At 38.0% G+C, this 23,856-nt stretch overlaps 1 protein-coding gene across 1 annotated transcript in view; it reads left to right on the top strand.

Annotated features, from left to right (window-relative positions):
* Positions 1-11,548: 11,548 nt before the first annotated feature.
* PRTG (protogenin) overlaps positions 11,549-23,856 on the top strand; it is a 114,691-nt gene continuing 102,383 nt past the window's right edge. Inside the window, exons 1-2 of the mRNA XM_019732216.3 lie at positions 11,549-11,793; positions 13,956-14,258. Of these exons, the coding sequence (XP_019587775.2) occupies positions 11,697-11,793; positions 13,956-14,258 (400 nt within the window). The 5' untranslated portion in view covers positions 11,549-11,696. The remainder of the gene's footprint in view (positions 11,794-13,955; positions 14,259-23,856) is intronic.

Raw genomic sequence — 23,856 nt, 5'->3', positions numbered from 1 at the left:
GAAAGAAGTTGGATGGCACTAGGAACTGGCTATAAAGGGAGGAAATAAAACAAAACTACACTTTAGCTACATAGCAATTTTTTCCTAGGACTTGAAAATATCCTAATAATAGTAATAATAATGATAGCTAACATTTGTTAAGTGTTTATTAAGTTTTAGGAATTTTACATACGTTCACTTATTAATCCTTGCAAACCTAAAAGATAAATACTATTACTATCTGTATTTTACTGACCAAGACAACTCAGGTTCATGAAGATTAAGGAACTTAGACATGTCACCCCAAGGGTTAGCATATAGCTCTTGAAAACCATTCTTCCTGTGTTGCTTTGACCATAGATACTAAAATTTTTCTCTGACCAGACCATGATGTCTTGTTGCGTTTACATTCTCTAACAGTTTCCCAGAGTACTTGTTGGCTTACTTTCTAAACATGGCTATGGCAGAGACTATATGTTCACTAAAACCCATTTCCTTTTCTCCTGGAAAACCATATAGACTACATTTCCCAGCTGCCAGGTAGTAAGATTTGGCCACGTGATTGAGTGGAAAAATGGGCTGAAATTATATATCACACTTCCAAAACTGGCCCATAAATACCTCCTGCACTGTCTTCCACTCTCTCTTTCCCAGTCTGCTGACCATATGTACAATTCTTAGCAGAGAAGTCTGAAGCCCCATTGGATGTGGAGCCATAAGATGAAAGGATCCTGGGTCCCTGAATGACTATATGGATGACCAACCACAAATATTTACACTGGACATAGCATAAGCATGAAATAAATGCTTATTGTGTTAAATCATGGAATTTTACATCAGCTATTGTTATGTATCACAAGTAATACATGGGCCTACCAAATCAGCATGCAGAAACAAAATGATAAATTCATAAATTGCTCAGCACTTTCCTAATAGGAAACACCTTCATAGTTGCTTCAAATATCTAACAAATTGGAGTCAAACTAGTCCAATTCTTATAATCTAAGGTGACTGTTTTATGCAACATTGATACCTAGAAAAGGTATATATGTGTATATATATATATATATATATATATATATATATATATATATATATACTCTAAAAATAGGCATGTAACCTTATCTGTAGGGCAGGTGGATTTGAAGCTTCTTGGTCATTATAGACATGGAATTGAATACCTGTGCATTGATTCCAGTAGTTCACATGGAGAAAAGTTTGCATGAGACATTTTTCTGAACTTTGTAAGCCATAAATCCTTCCTGTATTCACTAAAAACAAAATCTGAGCTCTCTTGTGATATTAAATGCTTCACTGAACATGGAGCTCAGTTACACATCATATATGTAAATGTATATGGTTTACATTTATTGAACATTTATTTATTATATGCCAGACACTCTGCCAAGCTGTTTACATATATTACCTCATTTAGTCCTATAACAACTCTGCGACATAGATACTAATTATTATCCACATATTACTGGTGGAGAAACTGAATTTCAGGGGATTAAGCAACTTACCCAACATTATGAAACTAAGTAAATGATGAAAATAATATTTGAAACCAATTGTTAGATTTCAGATTAGAGAATTCACTCTTAATAACTACAATAATTATAAAAATAAAAATGGAAACTTGGAAAGAGAACTTCCATATCAAGTGTTAAAATTAGCACTCTTTGGGGAATATAGTCAATAATGTTGTAAAATCTGTGTATGCTGTCGATGGATACTAGACTTATCAGGGGGATCACTTTATAAATTATATAAATACCTAGTCACTGTGGTATATACCTAATATAAAATAATATTGAATGTCAACTATAATTAAAAAAAATATATATATATATATATATATATAGTCACGGGATGTAAAGTACAGCATAGGGAATATAGTCAATGGTATTGTAATAGCTACGTACAGTGTCAGATGGGTATTAGACTTGTTGGGTTATTATCACTTTGTAAGTGGTGTAAATGTCTAATCATTATGTTGTTTTGTACACCTGAAACTAATTTTAAAAATTAGCATTTTTTAACTCTTGAAGCTCAACAACAAAAAAACCCAATTGAAAAATGGGCAGACGACCTGAAGAGACATTTCTCCAAAGAAGACATACAAATGGCAAATAGACATATGAAAAAATGCTCAACATCACTCATCATCAGAGAAATGCAAATAAAAACCACAATGAGATATCACCTCACCCCAGTCAGAATGGCTATCATCAACAAGACAAATAGTAACGAGTGTTGGAGAGGCTGTGGAGAAAAAGGAGCCCTCATACACTGTTGGTGGGAATGCAGACTGGTGCAGCTGTTATGGAAGGCAGTGTGGGGGTTCCTCAAAAAATTACGAATAGAATTACCCTATGACCCAGCAATCCCTCTCCTGGGTATCTACCCAAAAAATCTGAAAACATATATACATAAAAACACGTGTGCTCCAATGTTCATTGCAGCTTTGTTTACGGTGGCCAAGACATGAAAATAACCAAAATGTCCTTCGATAGATGAATGGATAAAGAAGTTGTAGTATAGATACACAATGGAATACTATTCGGCGGTAAGAAAAGATGATATAGGAACATTTGTGACAACATGGATGGATCTTGAGAGTATGATGCTAAGCGAAATAAGTCAGACAGAAAAAGCAGAGAACCATATGATTTCACTGGTATGTGGTATATAAACCAAAAACAACAAAAGAACAAGACAAACAAATGAGAAACAAAAACTCATAGACACAGACAATAGTTTAGTGGTTACCAGAGGGTAAGGGGGGTGGTGGGTGGGAGATGAGGGTAAGGGGGATCAAATATATGGTGATGGAAGGAGAACTGACTCTGGGTGGTGAACACACAATGGAATTTATAGATGATGTAATACAGAATTGTACACCTGAAATCTATGTAATTTTGCTAACAATTGTCACCCCAATAAATTTAAAAAAAATCTCAAAACAAACAAAAAAAATTAGTATTTTTTTGGCAGTGTAGTCTGAGATTTGGATTTCTGTTGGACTGAAATAAATCCTTAGGCAAAAAAAAATTAGTGAAAGAGACAAGGGTTTAATAAAACTTGAATTTTTGTTTTGTGAGCGTTCACATAATAACTCAGAAAAATATGGAAGCTGGTCTCAAACCTAAGATAAACATAAGTGATATATTTCTATTCTTAGACTGGATGGGGACCCAAAAGACATTTATTTGGTGGTAATATCAGAGATTGAGGGGAAAAAAATCACCACAGAAACCCTCCCCATCTTCAGGCGTTGAAAGCAGAGGATTTGTTCCTTAACCCTCCCTCAGCAAAACGGGCTCTTACAAATTCATGAAGTTTGACCTATTTGTCACCTCAGTACATAAAGTATAACATTTTGTTTTAATTTCTATGTCTCCTAAAACACTAGCCTGGTTCTTCTCACACATTACTAGTTCTTTGTTTTTCTGTTTCTATTTTCTTTGGGATTTCCATTTCCACCTCCAGATTACCTATCTTACATTTTACACTCTTCACTAGACAACCTTGTTTCAATAACCTGTTCTTTTAATTTATCTAGAGCAAAGAAAATGCTAAACTGATAGAAAAAAAATCACATTTACAGCTATAGTTTCTTTTAAAAATAGAAAAAGCAAAACGTCAAATAAGTTTTTATTCACTGTTTTTGTGATGTTGTCTTTTAAAAAATATTTCAAAATACCTGGTAAATTGTATGAGATCAAGTTTGTGAAAACATTTAATAAACCATTAAAATTACATAAATGGAAGGCATTATTGTATGAAACATTTTACTTTTTGGAAAATAACACTTTTTGAAATTTCTTCCATATTGCAAAAATTTTAATTTGGGATAAATTATGCAAAAAACAACATGAATATTCAAAATACAATTTTCTCTGTAATTCTTCTGAAGTCATGATCAGACAAACTTGCAAGCTGATAGAAGTCAGTAAAATTGTTACTTTGCAGAAATTTACAACTCAGAAATTCTGAGCTCACTGGTTGGTGGAATGATGAGTGAAAAACAACCCACCTTAAGGCACATGAATGTGAAATTCCAGAACATCTTGGATAAAGAGATAATCCTAAAAACATCCAGAGAGAAAAAAACAAGCTACATTCAAGGAATTAGGAATTGTAGAATGCCTTGATGAAAAAATGATGCTAGAAGACAGTGGATGCCTTTAAAATTTTGAAGGATGATGATTTTCAATTGCAAATTCTGTATCTTGCCATACTTTATCAATCAAACATGAGAGTGGAACAAAAGCATTTTCAGCTACTCTAGGACTCAAATAATACTTCCCAAGCACCCTTTCTTGAAGATCTTCTACAGTATATGCTTTAGCAACATAAAGGAATAGCAAGAAAGAAGAGATGGGATCCAGGAAACAGGACTCCAGCTCTGGTGAGCCGGGAAGGGAAGTCCCGAGACAAGAGCTATGCAGCAGGCTGATAGAGCCACCGGTGCAGACTGGAGGAGGGCGATGGAGGCTGTGGTCAGGAGGATGGGGGAGGTGCACAGAATTGCTCCTTTTCATCATGACTTTTTACTCTATGTACATGTGTTACTTTAATAGCATTTAATATTTTAAATTATGTCCTGTCTTGAATTGTTCTCTCCACCACTTAAATGCATCCCTACCCAGTCAAGTCCCCCAGCACTGTGTACGTACTGCTGCTACAGCACGTATCACAGAATCTTATCAGCATTTGTTTATATGTCTGTCTCCACAGTTATGTTGGGAGCTTTATGAGGGTTGGAGCTGTGTCATTTCATTTTGCTTTTCTTAGCATCCAGCAGAGTGCTTGAGTGGAGAGTGTGTGTTTGCCTGGTTAAACCAAATACTAAGATAGCCGCCTGAAAGAAATTCCTCCAAAAGAATATTTTATATTGAAACATTAGAATTTTAAATCAGAGAACAAGCCTATTTCAAACAACCAACATTTCAAGAAGATTCTCTTAACATTACTATTAAACTATCAACAGATGAAATGATTATGTCTACAAAATGCATTAATTCATCCATTGAATACTCGTAGATATTGAGTGTCCACTTTATGCCAGAAAAATCTTCAGCTTGCTGTAAACCAGGAAAAGTTCTCTAGTGAGAAAGAGAGGTCACAAATCAATATATATGATTATGCTGTGCTAGGACAGGGAATGACAATGGGGGAGAATGAGGTACTCTTTTAGATGGGATGGCCAGGAAAAGCCTCATTCACCACCTCCCTTTGTCCCTGTTCTTCCTCTGCTTCCCTCCATCCTATTAGAAAATGAAGCAGCCTTAGGAAACACACAGTAAGATTTTCGGTCTAAGGAGCCCCTCGAGCTAAGTAAGATTTCTAAAGTAGAGGTGCAAGAAGAGGAAGAAGTGAAGGCAGCTCCTCCCTCCTTCCCTACCTTAAAGTGATAATGCCGCCAAACAACTTCTGTGGGGCTCAGAAAAGGATTCCTTGCACTCTCAAAGGTTGTGAAGGGGCTGCTGTGAAGTCTTTGAAGAAATTAACACTTCTTCACTAGTGCAAGATCTTTGAACTGAAAGCAAGTACCCGGGTACTTGCTCATTAGCTGCTGCCATTCAGTGATGAATGGGATTTGACTGGTATAAGTGGGAATATGATTGCTTAGTGGACCTCAGATCTAAGGGAAACATTAAGAACCAAACTTTAAAATTAAAATCTCTTCTAATTCTTAAAGCATACACAATTAAGGAGGACTACGTTTTGTCAGCACCTGTAATAAATCATACCTACCACTCTCAAAATATATAGTTATACATTTTTATCTTGGAAAATGAAAACATATCAAATTATTGTGTTTATTCACAGTTTTTATGTTATCATTAAAAATGTTACATAAGAAAGTTGCTCTATGTTATAAAAGAGTATTTATTGGCAGACAGTAATTTTTTAAATATAGGGCAACTACTAACCTGTTAAGTCATCAATCTTATTGTAATGAAAAATTTGAATTTGCAGAATATAAATTTTCTGAAAAATGCTAGCCAGAACAAAGGAACTATAATCTATTTGTATGGTTATATATGTCCCTATGTTTATTTATCTTTTCTTCTCTAACTTTTATAGCCAAGAGATCTAGAAAACTCCTAGCAGTGTTCAAAAAATTTTTTGGAAATATTATACAAACTTTAAAAAATTCTACGTCTATAATTATTAAAGCTAATCTACTAACCCTAACAACCTTCACATGGTACCTATCCTTTGCCAATGATATCCATACAATCTACAAACTACAGAAATATATATATATATATATATATATATATATATATATATATATATATATGTATATGTATGCATATTCATGTATGTTAGCTGGAAGCTTGTGTACTCAGTGTCAAGAATCTATAGGTTTATGAGCTCTTAGATAGAGATGGTGAACTGTGTAGATATAGCCATCCAATAGAGAGTAAACAATTACTAAATGCTGCTAGTGCTATTATTTACTGTAGATAGGAGCAAGAGTAATAGTGAACCAAATATTATCTACTGACAAACCTGAAATTTCACACTGAAATAAAATGCATTTTCAATGAGACATGAAATACTTAGCAATTTATACTGGTCTTTGAGGAGGTGATCAAGAAAATGATTGGTTCATAAAACCTAACTCAGTAAATTATGTGCTAGCAGTTGCCACTGTATCTCTTTCTATGTGTGTCATCAACATTTCCCATGGCAGGGAGTGGAGAGCTCGGTGTTCCTTGAAGACTGGCCAGGTGAGTTGGGAGTGAAACACTGCCCAGGTGAGTTGGGTGGATACAATTCATAGGTGTCTAATTGTGACCTATGTTCCTGTTCCTATTCCTACTTTCACATCAACGCCACCACACACATACCAACCATGGGTTATAGACTGTCAGCACCATTCCATTCATCAGGAGACAAAGTGAAAAGCAGTTTCTTCCTCCCTTAGAAAATTGGGGGGAACCCCCTGATCCACTGTGTCCAAAGCACATTTCCTAGGTGCCATGTAAAGGTGTTGAGGCATGGTGCACTATTTGAGGGCAGTCATAAAAGATTTATGAATGTACTAAATAAAAGTTTAGCATGGGTATGTCTAGAAATAGAGTGCTGAAGTCCCTTTAGACCCCTGGAGTGCCTCTAATGAAGCATGACGGTGTTGGGGACAATATCTTAGTACAAGCATCACCCCGCCACACACACTTATCTTTTTCTCATCTACCAAACAGAACATGAGTGAGAGCATGTACCTCTTCAGTGGCCAGGAAGTCTGCACCAGAACAGGTTGGAAGATGGGAAATTTCTAAATTTCATAGTAATATTGTGAATTTATTCCACAACTTTTACTTCTTTGGTATAAACATTTTTTTCACCTCTTCCTATTGGCTTCACTACAGATTTTCACTGCACTTCTCTTCAGCATCCTCAAATTTTCCATTTCCTTTTTTTCTTTCCTCCTCTTAAGTTATATCAAGCAGAGCTGGAAATGGGGGTCTTATGTGAAGAAGATCCCATTGCTGAAGAGGAGGGAATGATAAACTTTCAGATGCCAGAAGTTATATTTAGGCACCCTATTGCCATATATTCATGAATGTGCATATTTTGCTTGTTATTTTTTGGGTGCATTGCAGTAGAATGCCTAAAATAAAAGTTTGGTTGATATTAAATCCTGTCTATTATAGACTTTTCAACATGATCAAAGACAAATATGAATCCAACGACAAAGCCATTATATATACAAATATATCTCTTCAAGAGTCTATTTTTCAATTCTTTTGGATATATACCCAGAAGTGGAATTGCTAGATCATATTGCAATTCTATTTTTAATTTTTTGAGGGTCCTCTATACTGTTTTCCATAGAAGCTGCACCATTTTACAATCCCATGAAGAGTTACCATCTGCTTTTAAAATAATCCATTTCAGAATGTTTCTTTTTTTTTTTTTGTTATTAGTTTCAGGTGTACAAAACAATGTAATAGTTAGACATTTACACCCCTCACAAAGTGATAACCCTTCTCCCCCAACCTACTACCCCTCTGACATCACATATAGCTGTTACAATTCCATTGACTCTATTCCCTATGCTGTACTCCACATCCTGTGACTATACGTATATTAAATTATAGTTGACATTCAATATTGTTCAGCTTCCAGAATGTTTCTGATAGCAGATATTAAGCTCCTCAGTGAGTGATTTCTGAAATCACATGAAGATCATAGCATGTAATCCTCATTCAGGTCTGGCCTTCTTACCAACATAGTAGGATCTCAATAAATATTTGTTAAATGAAAAAATTAAACAACTCCAGACTTTCACTGTGTTTTCTCATTCTTTAGGATTCATAAACATATACAAATGGTCCCATGATTCCATTGAACCAGATATTTCAAGGTCAGAAGATCATTTGGTACAACTCCATAATCGATGAGTAAAGCTATGTAATTTTCCCCAAAGTTGGGCCAGGAGACTTGAATTTAAAGAAACCTGATTCCTCCCCAGCCCCTTTTTTTTAAACCTACCCTCAGATTTCAGTTCTACTTTATATAGGCTCTACTCTTTTCAGCTTGAAAATAATTGTCCTTTCTTAAAACGTTAGACTATGAAGGCAAAATAGGGCTTTGGTAGTTGTTTACTTCAATGAGATTATCCTTGAAGTAGGTAACTTTAGGAGGTTAAACACCTAGGTTTCTACCTCTCTCAGCACCAGTTTAGAACTACTCAAAGAAGTCATTAGAGTCGCCATCAGGTAACCATCAAACAAATTAGACTTGACTCTTAAAAACTTGAACATTTCAAAATTAAGCCCCCTCTGAAACGACAAAGACTTGTCATCATTGGGACTATTTACTTACTAAATAATAAAGGCAGCTATTTATACAGCTATGCAGCAGGTACTTCCCATGCATTACATCACAATAGCCATTGGTATTATACTTATTTCCAATAAATAGGTGACTTTTGAGAGTATAAATTACTTGTCTATGTAACACTGAAATTTGGACTCTAGTCTGTCATCCACCAAAAACCATGCTTAACCACTGCAGTGGTTACCTTACTAAACACAAGGTACTGTGCTAGAATCTGTGGGGCATTCAGGAATGGGTAACACGCCCGGAAGTAGCCTAGTACATCATATAAGACAAGTATGAAACAGGCAAGAAAATTTAACTGTTCAAGAAGACATGTACTGTGTTATTTAAAGAAGTATGCTATAAATTCTAAAGCCAACAGGAATAGGTGTTTTTTTTAAAGGGAGGAAGGAAAAAAAAGGGGGGGGGGTTTAAATTAAGAGCAGGAAATAATAGAAAAAGCAAACACAAATCAGAAGACATGGATTTCTGTTTCCCAGTTACTATTTACTAATGAATAACCTTGGGTATACTACAAATTTTATATAATATGGCATAATTATATTATCAGAGTAAGTTTATTGCTGCCCAACATGGGACAGTAAATATACCAGAAATGTTCAATAGGGTTGTTTAATCACATTATATGCATATCCAAAAAATGTATACAAGTAGACACTTTGGTCAACGTTGCTCAAGCATTAGTTCGCCCTATTCAAGTGTCTGGACACTGATGGTAACCACTTTGAGCACCTCTCGTAATTGTAGAAGTCAAATGTGACTTGTATTCATCTTTTGCTATCGGTATATATTGAGAATTACAATTTTAATACAGTTTTCCTTTCTTAAAGTGTGTATACTTTCTTTGGCTGTGTGTGTGTGTGTGTGTGTGTGTGTGTGTGTGTGTGCAATTTCATATTAGATGCAATGCTGTGTTCTTCCTCTGTGCTACTCAAAGGTCCAAAGCCATCTCATAAGAATCAAAGTCTGCTATGATTAATTGAAATGTTAAAGGCAAAGTGGCTGTTAAAAAAAAGTTCTTCCCTTGCTTTTTAGCTTCTCTCTCCCCTCCCCCAGCTTGTATTCTTCTGATGTATTCAAGAAAGAGAGCATAAGAGCATCTTATTAGCAATTCTTATCCAGGAAATATGAGCACTTAGGGTCGATTGAAAAGGACCTGGGAGAAGGGGGAGTCAAGAGGTAGAAGAACGTCATACAACAAAAAAATTTAGTGGCAGACAGGAATATCACTTTGTGTAAATTTGATTTACCAGATATTTAAAACATCCTTGTAAACGTTTCATTTAATTACCTCTAAACATTTTCCCTTTCCACAAACCTTTATTCTGATGCTTAGAAATAGTTCAAATTCATGTAAATTTTAAGGTTTTGGAGGCAATATAGCCAAGAGTATTATTGTCTTACATATAATTAAGTTGAAATTGTTAACTAGGCTGATCCTTATTACAGTAAGCTTTCGGGGGATCGCAGTGCTGCCCTCCCAGAGGTTCTAAAACTGTTGATTCCTCCCCCCTCCCTTTTTTTATAGGGAGGATTTTTGGAACACGCAAAAGACAATGTGTTGATGTCTTAGTGACAAAAGCTAGATTTCTGTCAGCACTTTTCATTAAGATTAGTTTTTAGCCTGTGCGCTCATCATGTGCCATAGATTTAGTGTGGGATTGGCAATCCTTAATCCACATGTAAAGCTTTCTATGATCCACACGTTTAGCCAGCTGGTTACATTTTTAAATGTACCTTTTAACTCCTTTTGTTATCCTTCATTTTAAGAGATGTGAACAAATTCACAATATTTGTGTCTTTCATAATCACTTCAACTTCTACCCAGGTAGTCTATTAAAGCGCTGTGCTTTCAGAGAATCTAGAAATCTCCTGATCTCACCTCCACTCTTAGGACAGGGCCTTTTGTGTACAAAGTTCTCACGACTTATAAAACTTGACTAACTTGAGAAACAGACAATCGAACATCTCCCCAAAAGGTAATTGTTCTTTTCAGGGCACTCTTCGGAGGTGTTTTTAAGCCAGTGCTGCATCTGATGGGGGCAGGGAGGATAAGAACTGTTCCCAAATGTGGGGCTTATCACTCCAGTGGTGCTGACAAATCTCTGAAGTGGGAAATAGTCAATGCTCCTTCCACAGGGCCTCGGCCTGTGAGGGAAGGAGGGGGATGGGCAGGGGCCATCAGGGGAGAAGTCTCCGGCCTTTCCACGTCTCTCAACACCATCCCTCCCCACCCCGCCTCCTCCGTCCCCGAATCCTAAACAAGCCGGCGGGTGAGGGGCCCCGGGGGCAGGCTGGGCCGGGAGGCTCGGCCTTTGTGGCTCAGTCCTCGACGGTGGCGGGGAGGCAGAGGGGGCGGGGACGCGGGCCGGAGACCCTCAGCCAGGGCTTGACCCCCAGGTGCATTGTCCGGTGGGACCCGCCCCCTCCTTCCCCCCGCCTCCCGGTCCGCGACCCGGCCGCAACCGGCCCCCTCCCAGCGTCTCCCTCCGCCAGCCGCGCCGACCTCGCGGTCCCCAGACCAGGGGCCAGATGTAGAAAGTAGTCCCCAGGCAGGCAGCGGCGGCGCTGTCCACTCCGCCGCCCCCGCCCTCTCCAGCCGCCGCCTCACTCCGCCCCCAGGCCGGACTCTCGGGCCCCCCGCCTCCTGCGAGCCGGTGTCCGTGCGCCGGCCTCGCCGCGACCACAGAGACTAGGGCCCGCCGCGCCGCGCCGAGCACGCCGGTGCCGGAGCGGGAAGCCCAGGCTGCGCGCGTCCAGCCGCGGCGCGGGGATCTGCGGAGGCGGGGGCCGGCAGGCGGACAGCAGCTGCGGAGCGGCCGCAGAGCATGCCCGCGCAGCCCCGCTGAATGGCGCCTTCTCTGCGACCCCTCGCCCGGCCGCGGCCGCCGGGGATGCTGCTGCTCCGCGCGCTTCTGCTCCTGCTGCTCCTCGACTCGGTTCCAGGTGGGCGCGCTTTCTTCGGCGCTTCTTCTGAGCCTGTGGGGCGTGAGCGGGCTGGGGAGAGACGAAACGGGGGGTGCGTGTTGGGGGGGCGGGGTCCTCCGCGGTCGCGCTGACCACCGACCCCTGTCCCCTTCCTGCAGCCAGCCGGGAGCGGCTGCTGGAGGTGCGAGTGGCCCGCGGGCGCTTCGGGGGCGCGGACAAGGCTGTGGGCGCCTCTCCCAGCACATGTCCCTCCCCGCTGCGCTTCCCCGGCCGCGGGCTGCAGGGCCGGAGCGTCCGCTGTCCACTCTCGCCCCTTCCTCCTGGCGCCATTGTCCGCGCTGGGGCCGCGTCCTTGCCTTCGCGGCCAGCTCCAGCCCCCTGTAGCCAGCCTGCCAGAGCCGCTGCGGCCGCACGTGGCTTTATTTATATTGTTTCCTTAGTGGCAGCCTTGCCACGCAGGGGGCGCCGCGGTTCTGCGCGGCTTCCCCTGCTTGCGGGGGGGGGGGTTCCCCCACGTTTTCGGGCAGGGGACCGAGTAAGTGAACTCAGCGCCCAGGTTAGCACCCCTAGTGCCCCCACTTTCCTGGCTGCAGATCGAGGAGGAGACGGGAGAAGTGGAATTAGAAAAAGAGGATTGAAAGTTGCGTGGCTGATTTGTGTCCCGGAGGGGAGGGAGAAAGGTACCCGAAGCTGAGAAGGAAGGCATCTAAATAGGCTTTATTTCTCGCTGCCAGGTATTTTGAGGCAGGGCCTGAGGTGTGTACGAATCTGAAGATTTCTCCAGGTTAGCCTTGTGCAAACTTGGATGAACTAATTTTCCTTTTGCATCGTGTTGGTTTATCCTCAGAGAAATGAAAAGTGGGAAGTGGGTGTAGTTGATGTTGGGGGGCTGGTGTTCAGGCGAATGGGTTGTTTTATTTGTTTACGGTTACAAACCCCGGACTTTGTTTCTTCCCTGGAGGAGTTAGTTTCTGTTAGCATGAGAAAAGGATCAAAGTCAGATGTGACTGGGAAACACAATGGGCACCATCCGGAGTTGTCCTCTCAGTGCGGGGCTGTTAGGGTCGCTCCCGTCGCCCTGGGCATCCATTAGAAGTCGTCAGCCCTGGAGTGGGAACGTGACTAGTGTGTGAGGTTACCGAGGACCTGCCTTGATGAGAGACAGAGACCAATCCTGGGGGTTTGAATCTTGGATTCAAAACAGAAGGAAGATGAAACGTTCCCTCCAAACCTCTAACACTCCACTCGGCCCCAATCAATATGCAAGACTTTATCTGGCCTTTGCGCTAAATGCAGGAGGTGACAGAGTATTAGGTGGTCATTGGATCCTGGTGGGGACCGGGGACGATGTGTATGCTTAGGATAAAGTCCTTCCTCTGCTCTGATAAAAACGTGTACTGGTTGATTAAGCAATCTCCTATCCCTATTAGACAGTAAGGACCAATTAGTCATGCATTTTTCCCAACAGTTGGCAGTTCTAAAAAAATGAAATAAAAGTTTCCTAATCCGATTACCCACTGAGTACAAGCAGCAAGAGTAACCAACTTTTCAAAGTCAACTGTTTGCCCTTTAAATACCTATCTGACTGCAGAAATAAAGTAAATTGGGTCTCTTTCAAGGAGAAGAGAGAGTCTTTGCTGTAAAAGAGCAGATATTAAAAAAATGCAAACGTGTAATTTGTCACAAAAGATAAACGCACTTCCCAAAGGAGTAGGTTCCAAGGGTTCCAAAAACACTTCAAGGGACGAGGAAATAAACTTGCTTGTTCACAGAGTTGGAGTTTTGCTAATGATTTCTTGTAAAATTAGACTTTTACGACTTACTCTGTTCAAGATCTTTTTGACAAGCTTGTAAAAGGAGCAAAAGACTTGTGCTCATGAGTTCTCCTGATGATTTTGAAACTCTAGCAAGAAACTTGAGAACAGAATTCTTACAAGGCATAGAAGTTATTGAAATCTTCCCTATGCTTTTAGTGTACATGTTGTAAAAGGTGATTTCTCTGGTTTGTTCGAAAGGTTTGCTGACACTTAGATTGGTTTATTAAGATGTTTGTAAGTTAACTAATATAGTTTGTTAAACTTTGTTTTATTACACTCTGAATATGTGCTTTACAATTGTGGGTTAAGAAGTGATTTTGTTCTTATAATTCTTGATGTGCCTTTCCCCCTTTTTCCTTATAGGAGTGTGGTGCTTTAGCGAACTGTTTTTTATAAAAGAACCACAGGATGTAACTGTCACAAGAAAGGACCCAGTCGTGTTAGATTGCCAGGCTCATGGAGAAGTTCCTATTAAGGTCACATGGTTGAAAAATGGAGCAAAAGTGTCTGAAAATAAACGGATCCAGGTTCTGTCTAACGGCTCTTTACACATCAGTGAGGTGGAAGGCAAGCGAGGAGAGCAATCTGATGAAGGGTTTTATCAGTGCTTGGCAATGAACAAATATGGAGCCATTCTTAGTCAAAAAGCTCATCTTACCTTATCAAGTAAGTGTTTAAGTTCTTGATTATTTGACCCTTTTCATTGCTACATTCTGATGATTTCTTGATTCATTTGTATGCTAACCCTAAAAATCACACAAACATTAAGAAGTTTTTTGAAGATAGTAGATATCAAATAAGGCATGCAGAAAAAGCTGAGAAAAAAACAATTCAAATGAGTGATTGAGGAAAAAAAGTCAAAGTAGGTTTAAAACACCAAACCTATAGAGGTGGCTTTATATAAATATAAATGTTTCACACTATGAGAAGAGTTAGGTATAAAAGTTTGGCCAGCTTAACAACAGTTGTTCTCAAATCTCATCTTTTGTAAATTAGTAATTATATTTTTAAAATCACAAGCAACTAATTTCTGCTTTGTAGATGGCCCTTGAGTGCTAAATCTTTCTTATAGCCCAACCTTCCATTTCTCTGACTGCTTTAAGATCACCCATGTTGCTTTTAATTGTAAGAGGGCATTGGTCAGTAACTCTCAAGGCTTTGAAGTATTCCTAGTCTTTTCCTGCTGGGAGAGAAGGAGATTAAGGCCATTTCCATATTATGCCTAATGGACTTAAACCAGGTCTGCCCATTTTTTTTGCCAGTTGTCATAAAATTTGCTGTCTAATGATTTCCTTTATATCAACGACCCCATCAGATCAACCATGTGTCCAGGTGAGCCACTGCTTGGTGGTTGACCTGATGGCTGTGGAGTGTAAAGATGGGCCTAGGATTGATAGGGAATTCCTTGCTCCCACTGAGGCTTTCCACTTCTTCAGGTGATCAAACACAGCGTAGCACTCAACATTACAATAGACCATTTAAATCTTTTTCTAAAACCAACGAAACACAACTGTATCTTAAAAATAGTTGTACAGGTATCCTAGCTACATGCTTTTGTTGATCCACAAAAGATAGATTTTTTTTTTAACTGTATCTACAAATTGATCATTTACTAGATGAACAATAGAAAGAGGGAGCTCTTGAAATAAAGGCATAATCTTGAGGAAATAGTTTCTTCAAAATCTACACAGTTGAAATTCAGGAAGCTATTGTCAGGGGTTTCCTAGGTGACTGTATACGTCCATGGCCATATTTCTGTCCCTGTCAAATTCGTACTTTATTTTCTTTGTACAATAATGACTAATTGTAGAAGATAAATTGCAAGCAAAGACATTTTTTTGTATTGAAATATGTCAGAAAAGTGGGAAGTTTCCAATTCTAGCTCCCTTCCCCCCAAGAATAGCATAAACCTGAGACAATTTCAGGTAAACTTTCTTTTTTTGACCGTATCATTTGTTGTTGTTAAATAGTGTTTTTTCTGTGCAATACTGTTTTCAGGATAGTGTGCTTTTTATGCTTATGTTCTATTCATTTAATTTTTGTCTAATGTAGAATTGTTTTATAGAGTTGTAATTTTTCTTTTTTGGGGGTTTGAGGAATCTTGTGTTTTCATACCCAGGAAATGTAACTGGTATTACCTTGCTGGAGAGGGGAGGGGCAAGATGGAAAGTGAAGGGGGGCAGATGGGCCTTGAAAAGATGAAGCAGTTGTCATGACCACACGGTATATCCAGGACCTTCTTGGAAGCCTGACAGAATTCTGGGCTACCCGGAAATACTTTCAAATCACAGAGCTTTTCAGATGTCATAAGTAGTCTGAATGGTGTAAGAAATGTTAGTAACAGTGAAACAAATGTTAGTATTGTAGTTTTGGTATTTACATTTTTGTATTTTTATGAAAATAAATAAAAAGTATTTCGTTAGATGTGAATCATTTTGAAGGCTCTTGTGATGAAGTAGTTTTCTTATTACAACTATCGAAAATTTTCCTGTGAAAACGATGTAGAAACTATTGCTTTGCTATTAAATATCCACTGTAGTCAGTTCATTATAGGGACACACGGTTCATATACATACATTTTATTTACCTACTGAGGAGGTATTATTTTGTTAATAAATTGCATTCAGTGTTACAGATTAAAAATAAATGCATAGTAGGTTTAGATTTTTCTTTACAAATATGAGACTCTGAATTCACAAAGTTAGTTCTGATATCTAAGAAGCAATGTCCAATGATGTAGGCTCAAATGACTTTATTTTATGTTCAGGGTAAAGATGTAATACATATTAAACAGGAAGATAATAGGCATTAAGTGGACATTCTGTTTTTCTTTTCTTTCTTTTTTTTTAAAGCTAGTTCTCTTTAGTTATTGATAGCAGCAGGGTGCAAGTATGTTCTTTTTACTTCTGGTCAGAGATTTTGTCAGCAAGTATATCTTTTGGTTCAGAAGTGTAATAATACAGTACCTGGAAATCTAAAACTTTAATCGGTGCAAGTTTTAGATTTTTAACACACTGGCAATCAAGTCTTGGTTTCTAAACTTAGGAACTAGAAGCTGAAAGTTGCACTCTAGGCAAGAATTCCATTATTCATGTGTAAATTAGGAATTCACAGGGTTAAAAGGTTAGAAACTGGCCAGGATGAGGTTTACCCTTGTGATAAAGAGCAGATGACCCTCATTCATTGGCCAAAGCTTTCATGTAGCTCTTCTGCAAAGTTAGTTATTGCCATGAATTGTTCTTGAGGAATGCAGAAATTCAAATGTGAACAGGCCTTTCCTTAAGTGTCACTATGGAGCCTTATCTCCCAAGCACATCAGAGCCTGCTTCGGGGACAAGGTTCCTCCTCAAAGGCCTGGAGGCTTTGCTTTCCTGTTGTTCATCCAAGCACAAAAGAATTTGTCTAACTTCGTTTTTCTAAGGCATCCCATTTTTAAAGGAAAATATAGGGTTAAAGTAATATTTAGTTGTTTTTTTAAAAGGTAATCCCTTTTGTTGATAGCCGTTTTAGCTGTTTTACATTTTCATGTAATTGGAATAGAAAGGGTAGTGGTGTGGGAGGCCCTTTTTCTAGTTGTATATAGTAAGAACAGAAGATTAAACCATTTGCTGTAAATTTCAATATTCTAAACTTTTGGCAAATCGAATTCTCACTTTCATGGGTGCTAAGTCTTCACTATGTAAATAATTTGATTTAAATGTTTTAGGAGTAAGAAGTAATCTATGGACATCTTGACGTTTCTTGCGTTCTTAATGTTGAAGTAAGTAAGATAAATTTCATAGGAAAGCATTAGTGTGGTAAAACAGTCTTATATTTCAACAAGTTTAAATTAAGATAAGAGACATTTGAGAAAAGTAAAGAAGGAGGCGGGTTGTGTTCTGTGATGTGTAAAAGACTGGCTGTAAGCTAGTGATTGAACAGGAAGCTAGTTGTTTATTTCCTTTCCATAAAAGGTGGAAATTGAAGTCTTAGGATAGAGGGAAAGAGAACATAAAGCTGGCTTATATTTCTTAGGTTTTTCAGGACTGTTCAGTTGGGTGAAAAATAATTTTTAAGTGACATTTGTATTTAGAAGACCATAGGAATTATTGTAACTTCATGATAGATTTTTTTTCTCCAAAAATTTGAGGTTAGTTTTGGCATCTATCAAGTTGTTGGGGGGTTGCATTTCTATAGCTTGACGTAACAGTCGTTTCCTTTAAAAGGATGTTGATTCCGCCCCCCCCCCCCCCCCCCCGAATAGAATGTTTATCACTTCAGTTTAAATTGAGATGAAACTTGAGGTCTTTTGTGTGAGATTAAATGAAAACTGTTCTGTGGTTTCTATTTTAAAGAGTAATACATAAATTATAGCCCAAAGTTGATCTTGAAATGTGAAGTTAAAATGTATTGAAAACATCTAAAGAATCGTATTAAAAAGAAAGAGGGTGGGTGGTATATTGCAAAGAGAACAATAAGGACCATGAGAGTAATAGCCTAGATTTTGAGTGTTATTAATGATCCTAGACCCAAGATGGGCAAGATGTTGCTACATAGTCACTTTTTATTGAGATTTGTAGGTGCTGTAAAGGACAGTATCACTTACCTCTGCAAATGTTCACTTCAAATCAAGCTGTTAACAGTTACCAGCCCTAATTCAAGAGTGCTAACACAAAAGTAAAAGTAATTTTATTTTGGGAAAATAAGAACTGAGATGTTTAGAGAGATCAATCTGCCAACACTGTAGGTAAGGTTCAGATAACACTGCCTGGGATCCAAGAAAAATCATCTTTAAAAAGGGGGTGTGGTTCAAAAGTACAAACTGACCATCTTAAAATTGCATCAGTTAACTTAGGGAAGTAAAAGTGTATATATGAGGTTGGTGCGAAAGTAACTGTGGTTTAAAAGGTTAAAAATAATTGCAAAAACCGCAATCACTTTTGCACCAACATAGCTCTAGAGCAGGGGTGTCCAAACTGCAGCCCGCGGGCCAACTGTGGCCCACAATCCATTTTTAATTGGCCCGCAGCAAATTCCAAAAATATATTTAGTTTACTTAAATAAACCAGGTGAGGCAATACGTACGTCACCTCGAGTGAGTGGCCCGGCTACCACATATGGCCCTTGGTGAAAACGTTGAAAAAAGTTTGGACACCCCTGCTCTAGAGTCTTATTTACATGACACTTGGTTCTTACAGTCTGTCTACTTAAAAGGTTTATGAGGTACGTGATAATCACTGGGTAATGGAACCAGTTTTTTCCACTTTGCTGTTGATTGAGGAAGATCATTTCTCATTTTCAGAAATGTGTAACACTATCTCACTGTTTTTCAATGTTGTTGGATTTTTTTTTTAACTTTTTAACAAAGCAGGATCCACTGAGGGGTAGAATTATAATTTGCTTCAAGATGTATATAAATGTGTTTGTTTATTTTGCTTCTATCCAGTCTGTTAATGGAATTTTGAAAGGGTATTTGGTATGTCCCTCTTTTGTCAATTATCTCTGATTATTCTAGAGAAAGGGCCTCACTCGCAGCAGTTGTTTGCCCAGGGATTTGTTGTCATTGCTCCTGAATTTAACAGCTCGGCCTATTGATGAAGTCCAGGGCAATTTAAAAGAATAGCAAAAAACAAATATTTTAATCAGAGTTTTAGGTTAAAGGAATATTTCAATTAATAAATAGATGCATTTGAGGTTACTTTCTTGAAAACACTTATATTCTTGACTACAATTTTGAGAGATAATACTTGTCATAACCAGGATCACTGAGTTCGGATTGATTACTTTCAGCTTTTATATTGGCAGTTAATATTTATATGAAAAATAATGTTGAGTTAGGCATTTTGTCGAGGATCATACTTGAATTTTAAAAACAGCTATGATTTTTGAGCATTTTAAGGGAAATCCTAAAAATTTCACCCCAAATTAAGTTTTCATTCTTAGCACTATTTTAATTACTTCTGGTAGTTTGTAGTGTCCAAACTTCTTATTAAAGGATTTTTTAAACTCTTATTAAAGGATTTTTTAAGCATTTAAGTCTTGGTAAATGAATAAATAAATAAATAAATAAATAAAGCAAATCTTGGTAAATAAGAGAGGAAGAAGCAGATACAGTTGTAATCATTGAATATTGGCAGTTGCTTTAACATGGTAACCTGCACAGAGCAAGCTCACAGTCAACAGTTGAAAATGGTGATATACCAAAAAGGTAAAAATGTACCAGACTACCTTCAGCGGCTGTGATTCTGAAGGTAAGTGAAGCACTGTAGGGATATGTATTGCAGAGGATAAAGGCATCATCCTCACAAAGGTCTCTGACACTAATCTGACAAATACTTTCCTGACTTTTACATTCCTTGTTTTTTGTTTTTTTTTAACCTCTGGTTCTCAGAAACTGCTTTTGATGAGCTTTAAAAGTCAAATTCTTACAGACTGAGCAGAAGGCATGAATTAAAAATGTTTGTTTTTTCAGTTTCTGGAGGGTTTGCCCTTTCTGTGTGTGTGTGTGTGTGTGTGTGTGTGTGTGTGTGTGTGTGTGTGTATTTTATAAGCTGCATTTATAGTGGATTAATCAAGTGACTTGGAGAATGCAATCATTGTTCAGGGTTCTAGTTTCAAACTTATATCCTCATTAGGCTTAGTTCTTTGGACTGATAGAAAATAAATTATCATAAAAATTTACCTTATGAAACTATAGGAAACCCTGTTTAAAACAGTGCAACAGTTTTTTAAATAATGCTGCTTCATATAGACTTTTCTAAATAAACTACATTCTTTTGGAATAGTCCTCCAAAATGGACTTTTTATTGTTTTGTAGTCTTTTTTGTACTATGCAAAAATGGATCTTCCACTCCACCAACATTTACCCCCCACCAAAAAAATACTAATATAATAATACGATAAAGAAAGAAAGAAAAAAAGAAATATATACTTCTTGTAGTGGATTGCATTTCTCAGGGTTTCTCAGCTTTGGTGCAATTTACATTTGGAGATGAATAATTCCTTGTTGTGGACGCTGTCTTGTGCAATATAGGCTGTGTAGCAGCATCCCTGGCCTCTACACAACAGATGCCAATAGTGCGCCCTCTCAGCTGTGACAACCAAAAAATGTGGTTTGGAGGGAAAATCACCTCTGGTTGAGAACCTCTGATGTTTCTGAAAGTAGTAGAAAATTTGTTTCCAAGTCATATTGGGGCCATTAATTATTTTAACTGTTTCTGTCTTATGCTTGCTATGTTGTCACTTTTTAGTGACAATATAGTATGCTAATTAGACACTGTAGTATGTTAATTAGTATATAGATATTCTACTTTTCTTGGTGTTAGTGCTAAATGTATTGATTAGGGAACTGTTTGCTATTTTAAAGTATTGTCAAGGAAGCTGGATAAAAAAGTGTGTTTGGGTCATTGTTTGTCTAAGTTGAAGTGATGATGTCTTTCTCTTCTCTATCCCTTTTTAACATACATGGTACATTGAAAACTATTAAGAGTTTACCCTTCTGGGGGTGGCCGGTTAGCTCAGTTGGTTAGAGCGCAGTGCTCTTAACAACAAGGTTGCTGGTTCGATCCCCACATGGGCCACTGTGAGCTGCGCGCTCCACAACTAGATTGAAACAACTACTTGACTTGGAGCTGATGGGTCCTGGAAAAACACACTTAAAACAAATAAAAGTAAAACAACAAAAAAAAGAGTATACCTTTCTATGTGTCCATTTACTTTGATTTCAGGATTTTTGATCTTTTGGGGGAGGATATCTAGATAAAGAGCAAACGCAAATTTCATTTAACCCTGTTTACGCCGCATCTTTTATTTTATTGATGTGATGGGCACCATAGCTGAGAACATGAGAAATCTCCATGTGTGGTAAATGCTGAAGGATGTCTGTGTAATGCTCTGCACAGAGAGAAGTAAAACTGTGAGATGAACAGCCCAGAGAATAACATTTGTTGTGTAGCAGGTAGTTCGTTGGGTGAATGGTTAACAGAAATCTTTTCATCTAATTCAATGGTACCATAGACTTATTTTGGGCAGAAGCAATGTAACTTCTTGCAGATAATGATGTAAAGATTGTAGCATCTGAGAGAGCATCATGGGGTGCATAAAGGGAAAATAATTAGACACTGTAGTATGTTACTTAGAATATAGAAAGTTGCAGGCAAATTTTTGAGTGGTTATTATTGAAATATTTGTTTTAGATTACTTATGAGTAGTGGGCAGGAAGTTGTAGTCTTTATCTTGCCCAAGATACCACTCTTTGTGCTCCCATTTGGTTAGCTATTCATGCTAGTAAAAGTTATGATTGTTGCTACATGTTGTTGGTCACCTGTAGAGGCTAATAACCACTGGTGGCCCAACTGGCAAGTTGAGATGGATGAAGGAGGAAGCAGAATCTTTTAATGAGTGGCTCCAATGCTGGGCAAGACTGGCTGAACATTTGGTAACATATGTTCTACTCCAAAAAAAATACTTGAAATAGAACAAATCAGTTAGTTCAAAACAAAAGAGGAAAATGCACACGTTTGTGTCAAAATCGAATTTTAATGTACACGAGTTCTTGCTTGTTCTTGTTGTCATTTTATAAAGAAATTATAACATTGACAATTTCCAATATCTGGTCAGTATTCTTTGTGCTGCTCTATTTTTTATTGACTTGCTGGGTGTTGCAATGGAAAATCAGAAAGGATAACAAAAAGGCAGGAGAGCCAAGCATTCATTTCTCTATTGCTGGTGACGTATATGACTTTAGACAAATTACTCATTCATTCTGGTCCTTACTTGTCTTATCTGTAAAAATGGGTAGCTGGAAAAATAGAGGGAATGGATATTAAGCAACACAGTGCCCTTATTTTTAAAATTCTGTTACTGTAATTGTAAGTAAAGGGACAATAAATGATATTTTTTATAAGACTGAATCCAATCACATTGCATTTAAGTCACTGAAAAAAAATATTTTAAAGCTTGGCCATTATTTAGCTTGATACTTTTAAGAATTCATACTGTTGCATTGAACCTTAGAGGGATTTGCCTCGAGAGATGGGGAGGTCCTAAACCAGTGTGATAATTTGAACTAGTACTATTTTTAAGAGCCTAGAAACATAAGTTGCTTTGTCTGAGACTGGACAGTTCAGGACAGTTGTGCTGCTTTGAAGGTTGGCATAGTGCATGAGAGGTGTAAGTTTACAAATATGTGTCTGGTTCTGCTAATAATTAAATTACGTGCTGATGCTTATTGACTTGGTGTTTAAAAAAATAGTACTGATTTCATTTTAAGAGAGTTTTACTAAACTCTCCTGACGATGTATTTTAATGGAGTAGATTATACTGGCTCCCCACCACCACCACCAGCAATTCCTATTAAGAATGATAAGGTTTAATTCCCCCCCACCCCACCCCACTTCCAAACTGAATTAGCATGAGTCCCTCTGATTGGTTTTACATTAACGTCAATTAAAATGCTGACCCCAGAGTAGATATATAATAGGAAAAAAATGCTTTGATGTTAGTAGGCCATTTTGATATTTCTTTTTAAAAGGGAGATCACAGCTCTTCTTAGAATATTTTACCAGTTAAATGTATTTACTGTTTTCTTAATAAAAAGAATTCACTTTTTATATGTTCAAGAAGGCCACATATTCATGCTTTCACCTAGTAATACTTTTAATATGATTTTAAGTGAGGGACCAACTTCAGTTAAGCAATAATATTGCTAGAATTCTTACCAAGGAGATTATTAAAGTTATTCCAGTGATGGAATATGATTTCTTCAAAGCCTGTAAGTATCTTTACCTTATGATTTACATTTTTAGAAATCAATGATAATAGTCTGCAAGGAAGTATATAGACAAAAGAAAGTCTGTGAAATTTTAACTTTGTGAAGTTTGTGAAATTTAATTTTCAGTCCACCAGATGTCAGTTTGGAAGCTCTGATATTTAGGGAGAGACTTCTGCTTAGCAAATGGTACAATGAGACATTATAAGTGGATCTCCAGTTGGTCAACAGAGAAGTGACCAGTTTCTTACCATGCTAGAATTGACACCATTCTTTCTCAGGACAAAAAGAAGCTGACAATCAGAAGGTTTGCCCTGTTAAACTGTCAGAAGGGGATGACAGCTTTTAAAAATGAAATAAAAGAGAGACAAAAAAAATACGTTATTATTTGCCATTGATCTTTAAGCTTTTAAATACTTGTTAAGATGCTGGTAATGAACATTTGAAGAAAGAACCTTAAGAATCCCTAAAACTAATCCTAGTCAGTAGAGAGTCCTTGCTCCTTAATATGACTTG

This window comes from Rhinolophus sinicus, chromosome 3 (assembly GCF_057876585.1).
Source record: "Rhinolophus sinicus isolate RSI-liver-muscle chromosome 3, RSI-T2T, whole genome shotgun sequence".
In the NCBI taxonomy this organism is placed as follows: domain Eukaryota; kingdom Metazoa; phylum Chordata; class Mammalia; order Chiroptera; family Rhinolophidae; genus Rhinolophus; species Rhinolophus sinicus.
This window is presented reverse-complemented; position numbering and strand designations above follow the sequence as displayed.